Consider the following 21,646-nt stretch of genomic DNA (forward strand, 5'->3'; position numbering starts at 1 on the left):
ACTACAAAATTGCCCTGGACTTTAGATTAAGTGAGTTAGATCCTCTCAACACCATTGGATGGTTAGAGATAGACATATCGTTAGAAGTCGGTACCATCTATCCAAGAGGTTGGAAGTAACTTGTAGATATAGTATTGCTTACACTGTGTCAGCATTTATTAGCCCCGCTATGGCTAGGAGAGGCCTAGGATAATCGACTACAGTGAGTTTTAGTCCAGAATAGGGAAGGTGGCAGGGGCTGGGGTGGGGGTGGGAGTGGGGGTGGGGGTGGGGGAATGAATAAAATAAAACAATAACTCACTGAATGCCTCAGCAATTTGAGGAAAAAGGTAGCATGATTGGTGTGGAAGAAAAATCAGACTTTGAGTTCTTTGGAATTCTTTTGAGTAATAGACAAGAGTACAAGTAAGGAGGACACAAGTCACTGTACTTTATTTAGGCTTTCAAAAGTCTATCATGGGGCTACAAAAAAGGTAAGCCTTCATGGGATTTGGATAACATTTTTTTTCATGAAAAAAAAAAATCCAACAAACAAAACCTGGGTTCCCATTTGGCCTTTCCCTTGAGTATAAAGCTAAGGGCATTGAATCCATTACTCAGCACCCAGCATAAGAGCATGAAACATAGTGGTCACTTAATAAATATTTGTTGGGTGACATTTAATTATCACAACTCTCTGAGATTCCTATGATTATTATTGTCTCTATTTTATTTTAAAATATATTTGTTTCATTGATTTTAGAGAGGAAGGGAGAGGGAGAGAGAGATAAAAACATCAATGATGAGAGAATCATTGACCAGCTGCCTCCTGCACGTCTTCTTCTGGGGATAAAGCCAGCAACTTGAGCATGTGCCCTTGACCAGAATTGTACCTGGGACCCTTCAGTCCATAGGCTGATGTGCTCTTCACTGAGCCAAACTAACTAGGGCTATTGTCTCTATTTTAGAAGTGAAAACACAGATGGTGTAGACCAGTGGTCGGCACACCGCGGCTCGCGAGCCACATGCGGCTCTTTGGCTCCTTGAGTGTGGCTCTTCCACAAAATACCACGTGCAGGCGCGCATGTACAGTGCGATTGAAACTTCGTGGCCCATGTGCAGAAGTCAGTTTTTGGCCTGGGCGAGTCTATTTTGAAGAAGTGGCATTAGAAGAAATTGGGGGGGGGGCGGGTCGGTTGGTCGGGTGATGGGAGACGCGGTGCAGGTGGGCCGCAGGATGGCAGCGCAGGGGAGGTGCGCGATTCATGCAGGAGTTGACTGTGGATGGGAGAGTTGGAAGGGATCGACCTCAGCGAATGTAACTCAATCAGATTGAGGACGTTTTTAGCAAAGGCCAGCTTAGGAGTACCCTAATTAAGTTAATAACAATGTACCTACCTATATAGTTTAAGTTTAAAAAATTTGGCTCTCAAAAGGAATTTCAATCGTTGTACTGTTGATATTTGGCTCTGTTGACTAATGAGTTTGCTGACCACTGGTGTAGACCAAGTAATATTTTTCTACTAAAACCTGATGCCAATACTCTCAGACTCTCTTAGTAACCTACATCCTATTCCCTTTACTCTCAGGTTGTCCTGATATGCTTCTCAAACTATCCATGATCTCCTTGGCTCCTGAACCCAGGCTTTGCCTCCTTTTTATGGTCTTGTGCTTGGTCTTCCAATCTCACCTTATTTATGCTCGTCTTGTGCTGAGTTGTCCTGGCCCAGCCTGTCTCCTGGGACCTGAATCCCGCTGAGGTCCTTTAGTGTCAACGTTTTTGTGTGCAATCTTTTTATATTAATTCATTCAAATGATTTATTGAACCTATCTGTGTGCCAAGTTTTATGCTAGGTTCTGGAGATAAACAGGAGTACAGTCTCGGCCCCCCGGGGAACCTATTACAGAAGATCCTGGGAGTGTGGACACTTTCTGATAGGAAAACAAGGAAATGCATAAGTAGAAATGACTTTGGAAGAGAAACATAAACAGAAATGTTCCCTCAGGAATAAGTCCTGACACAGGGCCCATTTAATATTCTTACACAATGGAAAATAAGAGACAGACACAATGAAATAATCTGGTTTGCAGACAGCTCCAACATCTTTCTCAGGGGTAAAATACAAGTTGATGGAGATGTACTGGTAAAAGAGCTAGCAGGCTATCTAAAAGGGCAGAACAGGGCAACGTGCAGTGCACTGATGGCCAACGCCCATGAGTGCATTTAGGGAAATGATATCTAGTCTATTTACAGGCTGATGGGATCCAAGCTATCAGGGAATATCATCAATAAATTCTAGCCATTCTGCTTTAAAAGAAGGCATATGCTGGATCCTGCAGGTCTGTGAAGACGATGAAGGCATAGATCTCAGAGTGTGAGAGAGCTGGAATCTGGGAAAAACTGGGGGAAGGAGATTTTAAAAAGTTATGTTGTGGGACATATAGTGGGTCTTCTTGATTTTTTTTCAGAAGAAACAAGTGAAGCTTGAAGTTATTTTCAATTGTTTTTGGTCTCCGGCTGCATGGGATCCTGGACCTCATTTATTTACATTTATGTACAAAGAACAAGACTGGAAAGAAACCAAAGCATTAGAAGTTGTTAACTCTGCATTGGTGGGATTATTGGGCATTGACACTTTTATATAAGTCTTAAATAAAAACATATATTAATGATGGGGAGTGCATTAATGTTGTTTAAAGAAGTGTAAATAGTTTCAATAGACTAGTCAGAGCAGGATGAATTACAAAGGGTTAAAAACTTAAAGAGGTGGAGAACCCAAGAAGTTTTGGAGGAAAGAGGCTTTTAGGATTGTGAGACCTGAACAGTCTGACAAATTAGACAAGTGTTTGAAACATTTGTTATAATTTGCATGTCCTGGAAGATAACTTTATGATATAGTCTTTAATTAGCATTGAGGTGTTTATCACTTAGTTCAAATTATACTGAGAACTAAAAGGTAGTTTCCTCAGCTGAGGCTTAATTGGGTCAAGAGTCTGACTTTCCAACCATCAAGAGGTTGGGGATGTAGTAATAAAGAAAGATAAACTTTAAAGGACTCTGACTTTCAAGAAGAATACTGATTCAAGAATGCTAATTGAAATCTGTAAATCATTTAAATTGGATGCAGATTTGTTTGTTAAATGATGAGGTTCCAGAAGTTAGAGGAAGGTGAATGATGAACACAATTAAGTATATTTCTTATCTAATTATTAATTAATTGAACTTGTTATGTCCACAGGCTAAATCTAAATATACTCAAAAAGAGTTTACATTAATTCTTAAATAATTCATTAAATAAACACTAAAAGAAAATGAATGTTTTGTGGGTATAGTCCCCAGTTTTCCGAGCAGGGTATCAAAAAGATAACAGTGATGATAGCATAGCCCATGATGTTCTCATGGAGAAAACATTAGGTAATTCTCAGATCTTCAAATACCCAGAGATGACTAAGATAGGAACTTGGTGGAGCTGATGAATCATTTGCTTTGATCTGTGACAGGTGAAGACATACCTACCATACAGACTTCAGCTGGAAGGGTTGTCAGATAGGTACCTAACTATAATTTTCTCAGACTTTCTTGGTGGGAGTCTGGAATATATATTTAGAAGAGGTTATGAGGGGGAAAAGTGATGAATGCAAATTGCTGTGGTTATTAATGAAGCACCAAATTGGAAAGAGATATTAACTTGTCAAGAAGGTGTAAATGAAAAGACAAAAGCATTAATGTAGCAAGAACAGCCAGGGTGTGTGCATCATGGCAAGGGAAGCGGGATGGCAGGTGACGTGAATCACAGAGGAGGGAGATGATGAACTGCTACCTGGATGGGGCTGGTGTTGACAGAGGCACTGTTGAGTCCTGGGGAACATCTATCCCAAAGTATGTGGGCACAGGTCAAAAATGAGCAGGGGGAATATTGGAGAAGAAATTCATTTGGTGGCCACCATATAGAAAGTGTTTGAAGGAATTCAAAATAGGGAAAGGTAACAAGTTCAAGGAGAAATGCAAAGAAAGGTTTAAATGGGACACATCGGGTAGCGGGGAGAAAATATGTACTGAGAACCTACTAGAAAGTAAGCAGAAACCTTTGATACAGCTATTTTGATACCTCCATATTAACTCATGCTTTTTAATGCAGTTGCCTCAAATTTCCCTCTCAATTTATGTTAACAATTTATGAAATAATGAACTAACATGCCCAAATGGCATACTTGACTCTCACCTATGGTGGGAGACTTCCATTTCCTATTTTGTTAATGTAACATCATTTGAGTTTTTATAAGTGTCTATTATCTTTATAATAAGACAAAACCAAAAAAATTCTATCAGGACAAGGTTAGCTTCCATTGAGAAGCTATCTAAATAATCATTATAGAAGGATATATTTATGTTAAATAAAATGTGACAATAGTAGTCATAGAAATAAAGATATATAATAAAAGGATAATACTGCACATATTACATATCACACTCACAGTAGAGTCACATTTTCCTTAAAGGCTAGGTTTAAAATCTAACCCCCCTACCCTAAATAAAATATAAAATAAGTGGGCTACACTGTTGCCCACATAACCATGATCAAATCTAAGAAGACATATTAAGGCAGTGGTTCTCAACCTTCTGGCCCTTTAAATACAGTTCCTCATGTTGTGACCCAACCATAAAATTATTTTTATTGCTACTTCATAACTGTAATGTTGCTACTGTTATGAATCGTAATGTAAATATCTGATATGCAGGATGGTCTTAGGCGACCCCTGTGAAAGGGTCGTTCGACCGCCAAAGGGGTCGCGACCCACAGGTTGAGAACCGCTGTATTAAGGTGATAGAGGCTTAAGTGACTGGTGTGGATGACATGAGCAGGCAGGGACACTGAAACCCCCCACTCGACCCCTAGCTATTAAATAACCACTCCTTTTAAATAGTTATCTTAAGGGGCCATGGTTTGAATACCCAAACATCTTATGGACTTTTCCTGTAATCCTTCCTTTAATCTCAATGGTTCTCAAATTTAGTGCACAGAAGAATTACCACAATTTGTACAACCAACCTGGGGACTCTGTCTTCACTTCATCCTTGAGTCTCACCTGGGTTCCTAATCCAGTAGTATCTTACCACCTTCTCTCCCACACTCTGGGGTAAGAAATGCATCTGGCATACCATCCTCATTATATATATATATGTATATGTGTATATATGTGTATATATATATATATACATATATATATATATATATATATATATATATATATATATATATGCCTAATATGCTAAGTGTCTTACCGTTCAACTGTTCACCAGTCACTATGATATGCACTGACCACCAGGGGGCAGATGCTCCAACTGGTAGGTTAGCTTGCTGCTGGGGTCCAGCAGATTGGGACTGGGCAAGACAGGGTGGCACACACGAAACCATGTATCCTATACTTTATGGATGAGTTAAGGGCTTTTTATCAGTGATAATTTTGTTTATACTTAATTTTTGTCTTACTTGCTCATTTTACAACCACCCTGTTCCTTTGCAGAACATGCGATTTGCCTCTACTTGAGGGAACTATCAGAAACCTAACTGGGGATTCTCTATGCTGCCTGAAGGAAGAAAAAAAAAAGAAACTGTATTGTGGTCCAAATACCCTCTCAACCTTCCAAAACTAGTATATAATAAATGCTTAATTTATTTTACCCAACCAGGAATTCTACCAAAGTACATTTATCCATTCTTTCTATCTTCTAATGGTAGATGGAGTCACTTTATTAAGCAGTTGGGTTTATTTATTAAGCGAAAGCAAACAAATGTGGCCATTGTAACTCTAATAGAGAAATTAGAAGATTTGAGATGCAACCCATTGAGGAGTCAGGCTAATTCTCAGAGAATGAACAGCGACTTTGTCTAGAGTGGTTCATGAGATGAGGGAAGAAGTAAATGTTTAAATGAATATGGTAAATTAGAGGCCCAGTGCATGAATCCATGCACATTGAAAGGAAATTAATTAGAAGAAACCTCTCGCACGCCCGGGAGGGACTGAAGGAGGTTGGCTCCAGGGCATGTCCAGCCTGTCTTGCCCAGTCCCAATCTGCTGGACCCCAGCAGCAAGCTAACCTACCAGTTGGATCATCTCCCCCCTGGTGGTCAGTGCATGTCATAGCGCCCGGTGAACAGTTGAACAATCAGACACTTAACATATTATATATATATATATATATATATATATAATGAGGATGATATGCCAGATGCATTTCTTACCCCAGAGTGTGGGAGAGAAGGTGGTAAGATACTATTGGATTAGGAACCCAGGTGAGACTCAAGGATGAAGTAAAGACAGACTCCCCAGGTTGGTTGTACAAATTGTCCCCCACACAAGGGCCCTGACCAGCAGAAGGGGAAGGGGCAGGAGCTGAAAGCCCAACCTGTTGTCTTGGCAGGGGACCGTGTCTGTGGGGTTAGAGGTTGGAGCAGGGCCTGACTTGTTCCAATATGCTCAAAGGCCAATATGCAATATACAGGCCATGGTCAACTGAGAAGGATGTCTGCTTCATGCATTACATTTCACACAAGTGGGAGTTTAGACAAAATATCCTGTTTTCGGGATGGTTGTGAGGTGGATAATATTTGAAGTTGTTAACTCATATTTCCCCCCACTCTGAATCCCTTTTCTGCCCTTGCTGGAGGAGAGTATCATTCAGTACTTAATTCTCTGAGGTTTCCATAACTAGAGAAGAGATGGAGCAGAGCAGGAAACCAAAAGTGACTATGAATTATTCTGGGTCTACAAAAAAAATCTAAGCATTTCGGGGGGAGGGATTTGTAGGTATAGACATAATGTTTTGGTAAATCAAGGGGAGGCAGCAGATTTTTCTTGGGCTTTGGAAAGCGGAGGGAAATGGGGAAGGAGAGAGAGAGGCTTCTTGTTCTGTGTGGACTTTGGATACAGACTGGGCGGGGGGCGTTCTTGAATCTGTGACCTGGGAACTCCCAGAAGGAAGGAATGGCTATGTGGCATATCCAGTACGACAGGACCAGAGTGGCCTTGCAGATGATTCCATACCTAAAACTGGCAAGATAGCAGCAGAACAGTGGGTGTCTCAACACTACCCCGTGAGAAGGACCAACCAGCAAGGCCCAACCCCCACTCCTACTTTGGCATCTTTTAAGACCAGCAATTCCCAGCCAAGACAGAGACGAAATTGTTTTTTGCCAGTTTGGCAGACAGGACCTCAGAATAAAAAATAATAGGAAACGAAAAAACAGATTTACCTGAATACAATTTCTGCAATTATATGTACTACCGCTGCCTTTAAGTGAATATGTCGAATGGCTGTATCGGAATCAAGGTTCTCACCTCCTTCCTGTGTGCCAGGCACTGTTTGAAGCACGTTCACACCTGTTCTCTTACATAATCTTCACAAGAGCACTGCACAGCAGCTTATCATGCCAATTTACGGGTAAAATACCACTGCTCAAAGACACAGCGGGTAGTAGAGCAACAGGGATGCAAACTCAGGCCTGTTTTTCTTCCTGCACTATATAGCTGTTATCAGTGACATGTACCTAAGCTCAGGGACAAAGGGGATACGCTGGGGGTCTCAGAAGGTAAAAAAAAAAATAGAGCTCAGTCCATTGTAGCATTGGGTCTGTCTCATTACTGAAAGCAGAGTAAATACTGATGCCCAGAAGAAAAGCCCTCTGGTCACTCAAACAAAAGAAGGAAGCTTAGCAAGAAATGGAATCCCCTAGGTCTGCAGAGAATGTGACAGCAACCTGTCACCACAATAAACTTACAGACTCCAGCTCAGACAAGTCTCTCATCCCTACACCAGAGGCCTTTCTTTCAGCTATGTGAGTGTTGAGTGTGTTTTTTATATTCTGTGGTAAGTTTATAGTAAAACAAACCAACTAATCTATGGACATGAAGATATTTTCACTAGCCCGTATAATTTCCGTTCAACCAACTCACCTTGGCACTCCTGCTGAGTTTGAACCACTTCTGTGCCTACCTAGTCACCATTAGGCTAGAAAAACACAAGCTTACACACACACACACACACACACACACGCACGCACGCACACATGCACACACTCACACACTCAATCAAATCCAAAATTCCTACCCAAGTTTGAGTAAAACAAAAGATACAGCTTAATATTTATTTTAAAAAACACTGTCTAATTTCTCAAAGACCCAGGAGTGACTTAAATATTTATATTCAAGGCTTTGGCTACATGGCAAGTTCCAATTCACAGAACCTGGTTACCTGGTTAGGATCAGGATCAACTTCATCCCAGTTGTTAGTGACATGGCCTTGGTCAGTGGATTCAAAGGGCTTGTGAGAAACTGAAGGTAGAATCCTGTACAGCCAACTGGGAGGAAACAAGGACACATGTCTTAGGGAGATGTTATGATATACACACTGGCTCAGGAAGTACTCTCAGGAAGATGCGTAAGTCAAGAATGATCTATGCACTTTAATGTGAAAACAATGACACAGCATCACTCCTTAATAGCCACTGCTGCCCATTACCCTGGCCTCTTCTCACCTTTCTACTCTACCCGTACTCTTCATTTTAAAGCTCTGGCCCTCAGTTATTCCCATACTGACCAAAAATGAAGAATTGTCTTTTCCAATGACAACTGTAAAGGAAAAGGAAATACCTTGAAGGACATCTGTGTAGGAAAATCCATAGAAAAACATTAGTTTATATATGTCATTAAATACCAGTCCTTGCTCTGGAAGGTGAGGACAATGAATCCTTTGTAGATTGGAAGATATGGGTGGTTTCTTTATTTTTGATATGTAAATAAATTGTATCCTTTAAAATTATAAAGAGTAATACATGTCAGTGGAAAAAATAATTCAAATAAATTAAAAAGTCCTGAAAGGTAAATGGCTTTCCCCTTCAGAGCCAATCCTCAGAGGCATCAGAGCTCCACAATTTTCTTGTATATTCTCTCAGATATGTCCAATCATATATGAACAAAATTGCCAAATCATTGTAACACTTTATTCTCACAACAAAAATATGTGAAAGTGTCTAATCACCCACATCTTCACAAATATAGGTTATTATGAATAATTTTGCCCTTACAGGTTAAAAAATTTCATTTTAATTTTGTATTTCCTTTATTATGAGTAAGATTGAGAATCTGTATGTTTATTGAATCTTTGTAATTTTTCTATGAATTTCTTATAAAAGTCCTTTATAATTTTCCTATTGGGTTATTTGTCTTTTTAATATTAATTTATAAGAAGTTTAGGAAGTTAACACTTCTGTATTCCAAAATTGTAAGACTATCTGTTCTTATTTTCTTATAGTACATCTATGGTACTTTCTTCCCTCCCTCCCTTCCTTTTCTCCCTTCCTTCCTTCCTTCCTTCCTTCTTTCCTTCCTTCCTTCCTTCCTTCCTTCCTTCCTTCTTTCCTTCCTTCCTTCCTTCCAGTTTTACTATCTGTATATGTCAAGGCCTGAGCCAAAGATCTTCCTGTCAGAACCCAGACCTCAGGCTTGAGGAGGAAAAGAAGACTCTGATGAAGAAACTTTGAAGGACACCTAGAGGACAACCCTCCAGAAGTTGAGAGGGACACTGAAACTCACTAAAATGGAACAAAGTCCTTTCAGAGGCCATTACCCTGACAGAGTACAACCTGACAGAGTACAAAAGGAAGAAGAATACTACTTCTGACAATGGGAGACCAGAGAAGCTTGAACAGGCTCTGGTCCTTCAAGCCCTAGGACAGTCTATTTCAGAGCGGGGGTTGGGGTGGGGGTGGAGTTGGCCTGTCCGCACACTGAACCATTAGATTAAAAGGCTAGATTTATTCAGTTTCCATTTGATTTCTCCAGCTCTACATGATATGACCCCCAGACCTTGGACTTTTAGGGCATGAAAAAACGAAGCTTCTCCAGCTTCTAGTAGCCTATGGAGTTGGGAGTGTGAGTGTATCTAGAATCAACTGTGGAATCATGGGCAAGTTAAAACACTTTCTCGACCTTGTGTTTCTCATCCTTATCTCCTAGGATTGTTGTGAGGATTCAGAGTTTATGTACCTAGAGTGCCTGGTACAGAGTAGGTGCTCAATTATTAGATTCATGTTGAATTGTATATCAACTCCTAATCAGCTGGATTTTTATGATGGTCCAAATTTTCCATATTCCCTGTCCTGACTCTTACTTTCTCATGACTTAAGGAGTCAGTTAATTAATATTATAAAAATTAATCCTTGGTCTATAAGTTTTGTGGGGGCTCTGCACTGCACTCTGTGGCTTAAACACGTGGTGACTATAAGAATGCTAGGCTTATTCACCTATGGATGGGATTGGTTCCATCTTCCCATTGGGGATTTTGATCATTTTCACAAAATTCGTGTGGCTATCTTTAAAGAGTTCTAAGCAGATGGGTGAGCCATGCCTAGGATCCCTTGTTTTTTTAGCTGAGTTTATAAAATCCCCAAGCAGCAATACATTGCCCGGGACAGAGATTTAATTCTGATTCAGGGAATGGTGCCAGCTTCTTAATGAAATGCCAACCGCTCATTTTCAGCCTCCTGGATCAGAGCTTAGCTCCTGCTGGCTGAAGATATTGCTGAATAATGGGGGCAGGCAGCAGAATCCAGGATCCAGGTGTCCCATTAGTGAATGGGACATAAAGTCAAGAACATAGTCATGGAGGTCAAGTTGTTATACATTGGATTGGACAGGAATTATCTATGTTTACCTTACCTTGATTATTGGGCTTGCACAGAGAGAGATGATTAAATCACAATAGAATTAACCCCTGATTTTTTACAAGTATGGGAAACTATTTCTTCCTCCCCCCGTGCACATATCTATTGAGGGAGAAGCCATTTGGTATTGACATAGTAGCCTCGTACCTGCCATATCTCACACTCAGTTCTCCGATAGCCTCTTAGGGATAGATACTCTGTATTGGAGGAAGAAACTCTGCCATGGTGGCAATAATGATGATTATCATAATTAATGTTAATTGAGCACCAATCATGTGCTAGGCAATGTGCTAAGCACTTTACATACCTTCTTTCCTTAATCTTCATGACAACTATGAAATAGGTACTATTATTATCTTTTTGACAAGTGAGGAACCTGAGGCTCTAAGAGAGAAGATGACTTGCCCAAGTTCACATAGCTGCAAAGAGAAGAAGCCAGGATTGAAACTCAGGGTGCCTAACCCCAGAGTGGGCATGATTAACCACTAAGGGGAACCATCTATCCTTTGTGTGGTCCATCCTGCTTCTGTACTCACTGTCTTATTTGCTTCTCAGGAGAACTTCGTGGAGACACACCCAGTCCCTTCCACTAAGCAATACGAGACCTCCTGCTGCTTCTCTAAATCTCCAATACCAGTGGCAGACCTCCTCACAGGCGCCCTAGCCTGAAATGCCTACATTTAGACACTACATGTTTAAATCAAAACACTTACTGCCTCCCCAAACCACAACTACTGCATCTAACCTGTCCCTTAGGAGTTAAGGGAGTGAGTTCATTGGCCTGGTTTATAGGATTAGAGCAAACGTGGAATATGACACCTTATGCCAATGAATGTGTTGGTTTCCAGCAAAGGCAAATTCCAAAGAGTAAGAACCTTATTAATTCAAACCACAAGGGGCTGTCATACATGACCTTTCAAATACTCGAGCTTGGATTATCCAACCTTTTCATGCAAAGAAGTCAGCCGAGGAAGATATTGTGCTGAGTCTTCTATAATTTTGAGTTAATCATTATAGAAAACAAAACAAACAAGCAAACCAAAATCCAAAACTCAATTGGACCATCCTTAGGGAAGGCCAGACTATTGGGAACATTTTCTTCTGAGTAAAAGTGAGAATTTGTAAATGGAAATGGACGTGTGTTTCCGGGCTCTGTGCTGCTGTTCTCTCAGCTTCATCCTCCAGTCACTTGATTCTAGCTGGAGGCAAGGCCTATGGTCCCGAGCACAGTCTGTGAGAAGGAGGATCTGGGGCAGCCCTATGAGGCTGTGGCCCAGGTGTAGGAGGCAACACTAAGTAGTAGTTATAGCTCCCACAGTCTGCAGGTCAGAATAAACTTAATCCTCATACCTTCTCTTATTGGTGCTCCTTGGACAAGTAAAAGCTGATCCTGAGAGCTGCTCAGCATACAGATTGTAGGGACAAACTTGAGGATTGTTCTAAAACAAAGAAGGCAATAAATAGCATCACTTCAATCAGAAATGCATCCTACCTTCCCACCATACAACTTGTGAGAGGATTCTATTCTGAATGGGGGATGCGCTGGGCACTACATATGACTGTCCCCAACCCATATATACTTCTTGCAATAATTTTTTAGGTGACTTTCCCTTTATTAGAAAAGTAACGCATGCCTATTGTAGAAAATTTATAAAATATAACCTATTATGTCACAGTCAAGAAATAATCTAATGTAGTCAGATTGGTATATTTCCTTCCATTCTTATCCTCCAAAATGGGGATATTATGATATGTATAGTTCTGTAATAATTGGGACTTTTAAAAAGAGGAAACACTATAGTATTTTCTTATGCCATAAAATATACTTCAATTTTTTTTTGAAAAATGGTTTGCCATATTTTTACTATTGTAACCAACACTAGTGTGAACATCTTTGTGCATAAAATTCTGATTATTTTGTCATCATTGTTATATCTGATGCTGTTCAAGGGAACTATAAAAAAAGCTCCCTTAGCCTTGGATCTAGGAAATCTTACTGAAACTCCTACAGTTAGTCTTCTTACTTTGAGTTTAGTGCTTTGCCATAAAATAACTATCATCCAACTTTAATCTTTGTGTTGTCATTGTTCTGTATTCTAATTGTCTGAAAGATTGTAAAACTTCTAGATACTTCACAGGCTGAATTATGAGAGCTACAGTGGGTAGAGGTGCTTGGCCTGAGAGCTGGTCATTCATTCCTGTAATCCAGAACTTTCTAATCTAATATTCTATTTACTCGTACCTGTCCTTCTGGCAGGGCACCAGGGCATCGGGGGTCCTCTGAGGCACATTCGTTCCCGAATCCAGAAATGTACTGCATGTGACAAAAGCACAAAGACCACCATTAATGGGATTTAAAGAGCATTCACAACACTGACAGTCTACAAAGGTAAGAGTTTCTACATGAACATGTGTTTGTGTATGATTTTCCATACATAATATCTTTGCTATGTCTTGACATATGAAGCATTTAGGAAAGATAATAGGTTCTGTGTGAATTTTAAAGACTACCAATGAGTTGGAAGAAGAATGCTGGATGACATAGACTCTCCACCCTTTGCTATACTTAGTAAATTTATGGGCTTTTTCTTAATTATCCTACTCCAAGGACAGGTTCTTTAATTCTGGTTCCATGAAGGGTTCCCTAATAGGGTAGAAGGCTCATGCATCACCTCATCCAGATTAATAAAATATTGCTGGGCCTAGATGGCAACCTCCTTGGATTTGGGGAGTTCCACTCCCCATTCATACTCTGAAACAAGCAACTGTAAAGAGGCGCATGGATCCATTCTGATAGCAATATTCCTGAGAGGAAGCTCTCCAAATTAGCCTTACTGCAGATAGAAGATGACATAATCTGACTCATCTATAAAAATGAAGCTTGAAGCCCTAGCCGGTTTGGCTCAGTAGATAGAGTGTCAACCTGTGGACTGAAGGGTTTGAGGTTTGATTCCAGTCAAGGGCATATTCCACCGTGGTTGTAGGCTCAATTCCACAGGAGCATGCAGGAGGCAGCCAATCAATGATTCTCTCTCATTATTGATATTTCTATCTCCCTCTCCCTCTGGTTTTCAGTAGAAAACCAGAATCTGCCTGCCATCACAAAATGGAGTCTATTCTGATTGTCATTTGTTTACACCCAGAGAAAATAAAGTTAGGGGGTTTCTCAACAAAGTAATGCCTGTGGAGCCCATGAAGCTCATTGTTACAACCCTTAACACAGCTATGAGTTCTTCGCTGTCTGACTCCTCGGTCAGTTCATAAGCCCCATGAAGTCTGAGACTACAACATTCTTATGTACCTCCATATGCCCTGTGCCTGGTTTATAAGAGGTACTCAATAGATATTTATTGTTTGATTTAGTTGTCACTTAGATCCTATCCTAAGGATATATGTATGCTGTTAAGTGAGGTTAGAACCCCCTTTTTTTCTAACTTAAACATCAAAACAAATGACCATTCCCCACCCCCACCTCAGCTGTTCCTAATAAATGTACTGAATTTTAGCCCAGGATGAAAGTGCAGCCTTGCTCAGGGAGGGAAATGCCACCATCTGAGCACATGCCTTTAAGAGATATAAGATAAGAAGGATGTAAGTGGGTGGAGGGCCAGAACTCTAGAGCGCTCAGCAGCACGGAGAAGGATGAGCTTGATGCAACTCGCCTGCATGTGTGAGCGATGAGCAGGCCAGCAGCTGCCTATATTTGGAAAGGAACATCAAATGTGAAATGTTATGACCTAGAAAGCAATGGAAGTGAAATTCTTCTTTTTGCCTCCAGACACAATTTTTTTTTATATGAAAATCTATCAGCACTAAAAACATCGAGTTCTATTATATACAGATTGGTTAACAGCAGCGGCATGCAGCTTGGAATGATTTCTTTGGGGAAACAGCAGAGACCATCCAGCATTCTGACTCTCCGCTGAGCACAATTTTCTTCTCTCTAAATGAACCTCATGCTCACCATGAACAGGATGGAATGTGAGCTGCTGAGAAATGGTAATGACCCTAAGTTCTGTGAAATGGAATTTAGACCAATCTGTGACTTGAAGCCACTGAGGGTCACAGTGTCTTTACTTTGTTCAGCTGCCTCATTGTTTCTCTCAGCAAGCGAGGCAAGAGGGTGTGAGTGCGGGGGAAGGCAGCCCATCTATCTGGCCAGCACGGGGTCTTCTCCCTTCTTCACAACTGCTGGCCTCAGAACAGAATCCACGGTTATATATGTTCAGAACAAGGGAAGAGAGGTTTAGTATATGGAGTTCTGAAGCATTTGCTTCCTATTGCTTTAAAAAAAAATGGAAAAGAAAGTAGCAAGCACAGCTAGCTGGTGATTTGGAGAGGTGTGAGTTCTGAATCACTTTCTCAGTCTTTTCTGTAGTGTGCTGACTGGAGAGGAGGGTGGAAACCGCTGAGTCACTATCACATCAGTTGGTTTTCCGACTCCTCTGAGAGAAAAGTGCCAGGTGAGTTCTTTAGAGCTTTAAAATTCCAGGTCCCTCGCTGCTGAAGGTATCTGAATGAAGGAAGCCATTTTCTGCAGCTGCTTTCCCTAGGCTTTGAGATCAAGGACCGAATCTCAACTCTGCTTATATTTGCTGTGAAAATCCAAGCCTTCAACTCCAGCTGATTCAGTGACTATGTGCAAATATATCTTAAACAAAAAAAGTCTAACATTTAGCAAGTGTGTTTATATGTTTTCTTCAGTCCAGATTTCTGAATAATTTTATCCAACATAAAAGTATGATTTCATTTCTTTCCAAGAGAATTATAGGCATCTCTTCTAAATAAAAGAACAAATTACTGAGCTCCATGTAACGTCAGTACCATCAGTTCTTTGACAGCTCCCGACTATACAGTTTTTTAATTCTCACCTAGTCCCCAGGATATGATTTATTTGTCAAGAGTGGTTTTATGAGTTGTTTTCTACTGACTCTGATCTGGTAACACCCTGATGGGACAAGCAGATGGTGCACCTCCTTCCTTTTACTGGGCATGAAGCAGAGAGAGAGAGAGAGAGAGAGAGAGAGAGAGAGAGAGAGAGAGACGTCAGGGTAGAGATGGAGCTACAGCTACCATTTTTACTCTGTAAGGAGTCCAGTATTTCTAATTCACCTGTTGGGAACTTAGACTACAAGTTGTTAGGGGAACCTGCAGATAATTGCGGTAGGCTGAAAATGACCCTCAAAGATATTTATATCTTAATCCCTGGAACTTGTAGGTGTTACCTTAAATAGCAGAAGAGATATGATTTTTGCAGATCTTATACTGCAGTTGTAATTAAGTTAAGGATTAAGATGGTGGAATAAGCCTAGATTTTGGGGTGTGCCCTAAATGTAATCACAAGTGTCCTTACTAGAGGGAGGTAGAGGGAGATTTTACTGAAGAAAATGAAAAGGTGATGTGATGGAAACAGAGATTGGAGTGCTATGCTTTGAAGATGGTGAGAAGCCACAGACTTTTGGAAGCCTGGGGAATCGGGGAAAGGCAGGGAAACAGATTCTCCCCTTGACTCTCCAAAAGGAAGCAGGCTTACCAACACCTTGACATTAGCCCAGTGAAACTGATTTCAGAGTTCTGACCTGGAGAACTATAAGAGAATAAAAGTGCAGTTTGAAGCCACTACATTTATAGTAATTTGTTACAGCAGAAATAATAATAATGTAGACCAGTGGGACCTATCTTTAGCTAATCATTAGAATCACCCCAGAGGTTTGTTAAATGCAGACTCCAACCTAGTGAATCAAAATACTTGGTGGTGGGGCCCAAAGTTTGCATGTTAAAGAGCACTTCATGTTATTATTATTATACTAGAGGCCCAGTGCACGAAATTAGTGCATGGGTAGAGCCCCTACATCTGGCTGGTGATCAGGACTGATCGGGGCCTTCCGGCTACCAGCTAGGGCCGTGGTCGGCAAACTGCCGCTCGTGAGCCACATGCAGCTCTTTGGCCCCTTGAGTGTGGCTCTTCCTAAGCCTTAGGAGTACCTTAATTAAGTTAATAACAATGTACCTACCTATATAGTTTAAGTTTAAAAAATTTGGCTCTCAAAAGAAATTTCAATCATTGTATTGTTGATACTTGGCTCTGTTGACTAATGAGTTTGCCGACCACTGAGCTAGGGCCTTCCTTCTGGCTGCTGGCCAGGGCCTTCTTTCATTCGGTGCCACCCCCTGGTGGTCAGCACACTTCATAGTGAGCGATAGAACTCCCAGTTTCCCAGTCAAACTCCAGTGAGGACACTTTGCACATTAGCCTTTTATATATATAGATTATTATTATTTTGTTAATCCTCACCCAAGGACATTTTTCCCATTGATTTTTAGAGAGAGTAGGGAGGGAGTGGGGAAGAGAGATAGAGATAGATAGAGAGAGAGAGAGAGAGAGAGAGAGAGAGAGGTGAGAGAGACACATTGATCAGTTGCCTCCCTCCGGGGCCCTGACCAGGTCCAGGGATAGAACCTGCAACCCAGGTAGGTGCCCCTGATGGGGAATTGAACCCATGACCCTTCAGTGCATGGGCCGGCACTCTAACTACTGAGACACTGGCCAGATCAAAGAGCTCTTCATTTTAGAAAAGAGGAAATCAAGACTTATAGAAGCAAAGCAATTTAAGAACACAGGGTATGGTCAATTTTAAATTTAATTTTATCTTTTGAATTTTCTTCCCCTAGTTTTGCTTTTATGTAAATGTGATTTCATCTGAGGCTTTGTGTTGACATATCCATTAAAATGAAGAAATAAGAGCTGAGAATTTTTTTTTTTAATATATAAGGCTTATTGATTAGAATGATGCAATCTGGCTTTCTGTGTTTGGATTCCTGATCTCTAGAGCTAACCTTTAGACAGCAGGCTGGGATGAATGCCTTTGAAACTAAGAACAAAGACCAGCATGCAATTTACATTGGTGTGCTGGCTCTGTGCATAATAAATTGCTTAGAAATTTCAGCAGGGGAGGATTTTAAATATAATTTATTTATAAATGGTAAGGATATTTCCAACCCCTGCTGAACTCCCCCACAGGATTTTCATTAAGAAACACAGTTTTTATGCACTCCTCCAAGACTTCAACTACACCTTTGATATGATGATTTCCCATATCTATTCTCCTAGCCTTACCCACTCCCCTGAGAGCCAGATCTATACCTCCAACCACCTCTTGGGGCATCTCAATTTGACTGTCCCTGTAGCAACTCGAATTTAGCTGAAACAGTCTTGGACCCCAGAACAGGCAGGCTCTCTGTGTGTCCTGTGCCTTTGTACATAACCCACACATTCAATTGCACATTAAATGATAAAAAGGAATGATTTCCTAGAGGAAGTGTTAGAACTTCTACTGGCCAAGGGCTGTTTGTGGGCCTCAAAATGACTGAATAAACAAATGTAATTGGTCAGCTAGAGGCCGCCCAGAAAGCTTCAGTACCAGGAAGGTATTGGAGAGTGGGGGGCTGGGGAAAAACAGTAAGACATGTGTCTGTCTGTGGTGGGAGGGAGCCCTTTTGATATCTACAGATTCCCAATACAATATTTGAAATGAACGATGAAAGCGCCAACTCTCCTTTTTAAAAATCATCTCTCCTTCATCCCCCTCATCACCCCCAGCCCCAGCCAGGTCCACAGACACCAGGGTGAAACCTCTGAAGATGGGAGCTTGGCCCAGGGCATAAGCCTTTTCTAATTCTGACACTATGGAATTCTCTGAAGCTTCCATAAGTTCTGGCTGAAGGAGCCACAGCAAAGTTATCTGGTAGTTTCTTACCTGCAGTGTAGCCATTTTCCTTCTGCTGCAGGCCTGGTGATTTCAAGAAACCCAAACCCAGAGAGGGTATGAAGTCCGAATGCTTCTGTTTCTTCTTTAAACCACTTGCTGAATGTTCTTATTCCCACCACTTTGCGGTACTCACTGTTCAGCAGGTCGCTCAAACTGACCGCAGAATTGCCTAACTGGTAAAGCAGGAGGAAAGTCCAGCAAGCTTATTTTCCACTAACTGCTTACACAATTGCATTTGTTTACTGACCCCAGGCTGTTTCTGGAAGAGTCTTCAGAGGCCTGTCTCCTCTTCACCTGAGGTAAAGATTGACTAATTATTTGTTCCATTAAAAAAAAAAAGACTTATTACTAAAGGCAGAGAATTTTTTTTTAATCCTCACACAAAGACATGCTTTTATTTTTTATTTGTATTTTTTGATTTGGCCCAGATTTGGCTTTGACTATTTTTTTAAAAAAGTTTATTATAGAGAGGGGGGAAGAGAGAGAGAAACATCGATGTGAGAGTGAGACATCAATTGGTTATCTCCCACACAAGCCTGACCAGGGATTGAACCCGCAACCTGGGTATGTGCCCTGACCAGAAATTGAGCCCATGACCTTTTGGTGTAAGGACAATGCTCCAACCAACTGAGTCACCCAGCCAGGGCCTGAAGGCAGAGAATTTAAAGCTCTCTAGGAAAGGAACTGAAGTAGTTAGTGCCTGCTGTGTATGGCAGAGACTTCTCTACTCAGTCCTGACTCAGGACAGGAAGGAATAGGGAAGTGTCACTCTCTGGAGACCAGTGAGAAGACGAATTATGCTCTGGCACAGGTATTTACACATAGGGACCGGGTCTAGACAGCTCTCAGCAGGTGCCTCCTAAGGATGAGCTGGGTGAATTGTTCAGAGCTTTCGAAGCAAAGCAAACTGAGATGTTTACTACTGCTCCCTCAATTCCTTAAATTCATATAAATTCTTTAAGAATCTTGTTTCTTCATGCCTTTATTTCTTTGAAAACAGACCAAGGGATTACTTTCCAGTCACTTTTTCCATGACTTCCTTGTCCTTCATCTTGGCTATTCTCCTTAGCCATGGTCAGGTATCAACTTCGTGGCTACTTGTATTCAGGAAGGAAGAAACCATATATCGAATGCGTCCTCTTGCCAGATTTCCCCACAGACATTACCTCATTTAATTTCACACAAAAAAATCTTCTAAGCCAGGCTTTATTATTACAAACTCAAGTGCAACAGACCAGGCAGGAAATATAAATGGGTTAAGTAGGCTAGGTGATTTTCCCAGAGAAGACTTTTATATGAAGCTCCAATTTTGAAACATTGGCAACTAAATGAGTGAATGAATAAAACCACTGTGATAGGTTGCAAAACAAATGCCCACAGTGCCCTCCCATCCTTGTATGCATGCCCCTTTGCAATGTGACTTTGCTGCTCCTCCCATCAGGAGATGGAGTATTTTTATTTTTTATTTTTACCTCCTTGAATCCTACTTTGGCTAATAGCAAACATGACACAAGCAGAGGCTGGAAAAGTGCTTGTGCCTTAGGATTTGTCCATTTCTTGCTACTTGAGACCACCATGCAAAGCTGGGCGGGCCTCCTTGAGAATGAGAGACCACACGGAGAGAGAAGTTCAGGCAAAGCTCAGCACTGACTGCCAGCCATGTGAATGAGGCTGCGAGGTGACTGCAGATACATGGATGACTCCAGGTGAGACCCGGAGAACCACCAGCTAAACCAAGTCCAAATGGCTGACCCATTCAGATGAATGGGTCTCAGCAACCTCCAGAGGAGGTCCCCAGGCTCTAGCATACCATGGCAGCAGCAGAGTGATTTGCCTTTGTCTAAAGAATTAAGACAGAGAAAGCCAGACCAAAGGGGCCATGCTGATAGGAAAAAGTGACAGGTGGACAGCAAACTGTGTGGACCAGGCTGCTAAGTATAGGGCATCTCAGCATATTATCAGCATAGACAGATGACACTGTGGTATTATATAAGCTTCCCTGGAATTTATATGCAAACCTGGGAGGAAGGGGCTATAGACCCAGCTTAATGAAGGCTGAGTTTTTATATTTCTTGTAGTTTGCAGACTCAAAATTAAATTCAAGAATAATCAAAAATGAATTCAAGAAAAGTATTTTTTTTTGCAACTGAGTTTATGAGTACATTAGATCTTGAATCTCTACCAATCTTAAAAGTTAGTCTTTGGTGGTTAAAAAAATTAAATAAATAGGAGCCAGTAAGAGACAAAGGAAAAGCTTTATCGCTTTATTTTCCCATAAACTTTCTTTTTTTTTTTTTTTTTTTTTTTTTAGAGAGGAAGGGAGAGGAGAGGAATAGAGAGTTAGAAACATCAATGAGAGAGAAACATTGATTCAGCTGCTTCCTGCACACTCCCTACTGGGGATGTGCCCGCAACCAAGGTACATGCCCTTGGCCGGAATCGAACTGGGACCCTTCAGTCCGCAGGCCGACGCTCTACCCACTGAGCCAAACCGGCCAGGGCCCATAAACTTTCTATGCTCTTTCCATTGAATCAGCTTTGAAGACAGATTGAAGAGGTGTTTGGGTTCTTCCTGAGGTGTGAGAGATTTCCTAGAGAGTGGTAACAGATCCTTGACTAGATGAAAATTACTTTGAGGGCCCTGAAAACATTTAAAATTGAATAATAAACCTATCACTGAACTTTAGGGAGTTCTCCAAGTGGGAACTGTTTCTTGTCTTTTTCTGTTTTTATAGCAATGATTTAATAAAACAAGCACTTCTAGTGCCAGGCACTATGCTATATACACAAAAGGGGATATGAGAATAAAACACAGGGACAGATAGTGCTGATTGGCTTTCCATTTTAATGTAATCACACACTCATTTATTTTTTAAAAATGTTTTTATTGATATCAGAGAGGAAGGGAGAGGGAGAGAGAAACATCAATGATGAGAGAATCATTGATCAGCTCCCTCCTGCACGCCCCCTACTGGGGGTTGAGCCAGCAACCTGTACATGTGCTCTGCCAGGGAATCTAACCATGATCTCCTGGTTCATGGGTCAAAGCTCAGAGCCACACCAGCCGGGCTCATTTCTTTATTTTACAATTATCGAGGACCTGCTAGCTGCCAGACCCTGTGAGATGTGGGGGACACTAGATGACAGAGCCTCAATCCTGTTCTCTAGCAGGAC

At 41.1% G+C, this 21,646-nt stretch overlaps 1 protein-coding gene across 1 annotated transcript in view; it reads right to left on the minus strand.

The window, feature by feature from the left end:
* HGD (homogentisate 1,2-dioxygenase) overlaps positions 1 to 18,591 on the minus strand; it is a 42,030-nt gene extending 23,439 nt beyond the window's left edge. Inside the window, exons 1-4 of the mRNA XM_006090928.2 lie at positions 18,461 to 18,591; positions 12,946 to 13,017; positions 12,054 to 12,142; positions 8,234 to 8,339 (exon numbers count right to left, since the gene is read on the minus strand). Coding sequence (XP_006090990.1) covers positions 8,234 to 8,339; positions 12,054 to 12,142; positions 12,946 to 13,017; positions 18,461 to 18,475 — 282 coding nt within the window. The 5' untranslated portion in view covers positions 18,476 to 18,591. The remainder of the gene's footprint in view (positions 1 to 8,233; positions 8,340 to 12,053; positions 12,143 to 12,945; positions 13,018 to 18,460) is intronic.
* Positions 18,592 to 21,646: the final 3,055 nt, after the last annotated feature.

This window comes from Myotis lucifugus, unplaced genomic scaffold (genome assembly GCF_000147115.1).
Source record: "Myotis lucifugus unplaced genomic scaffold, Myoluc2.0 scaffold_84, whole genome shotgun sequence".
Classification (NCBI taxonomy): Eukaryota; Metazoa; Chordata; class Mammalia; order Chiroptera; family Vespertilionidae; genus Myotis; species Myotis lucifugus.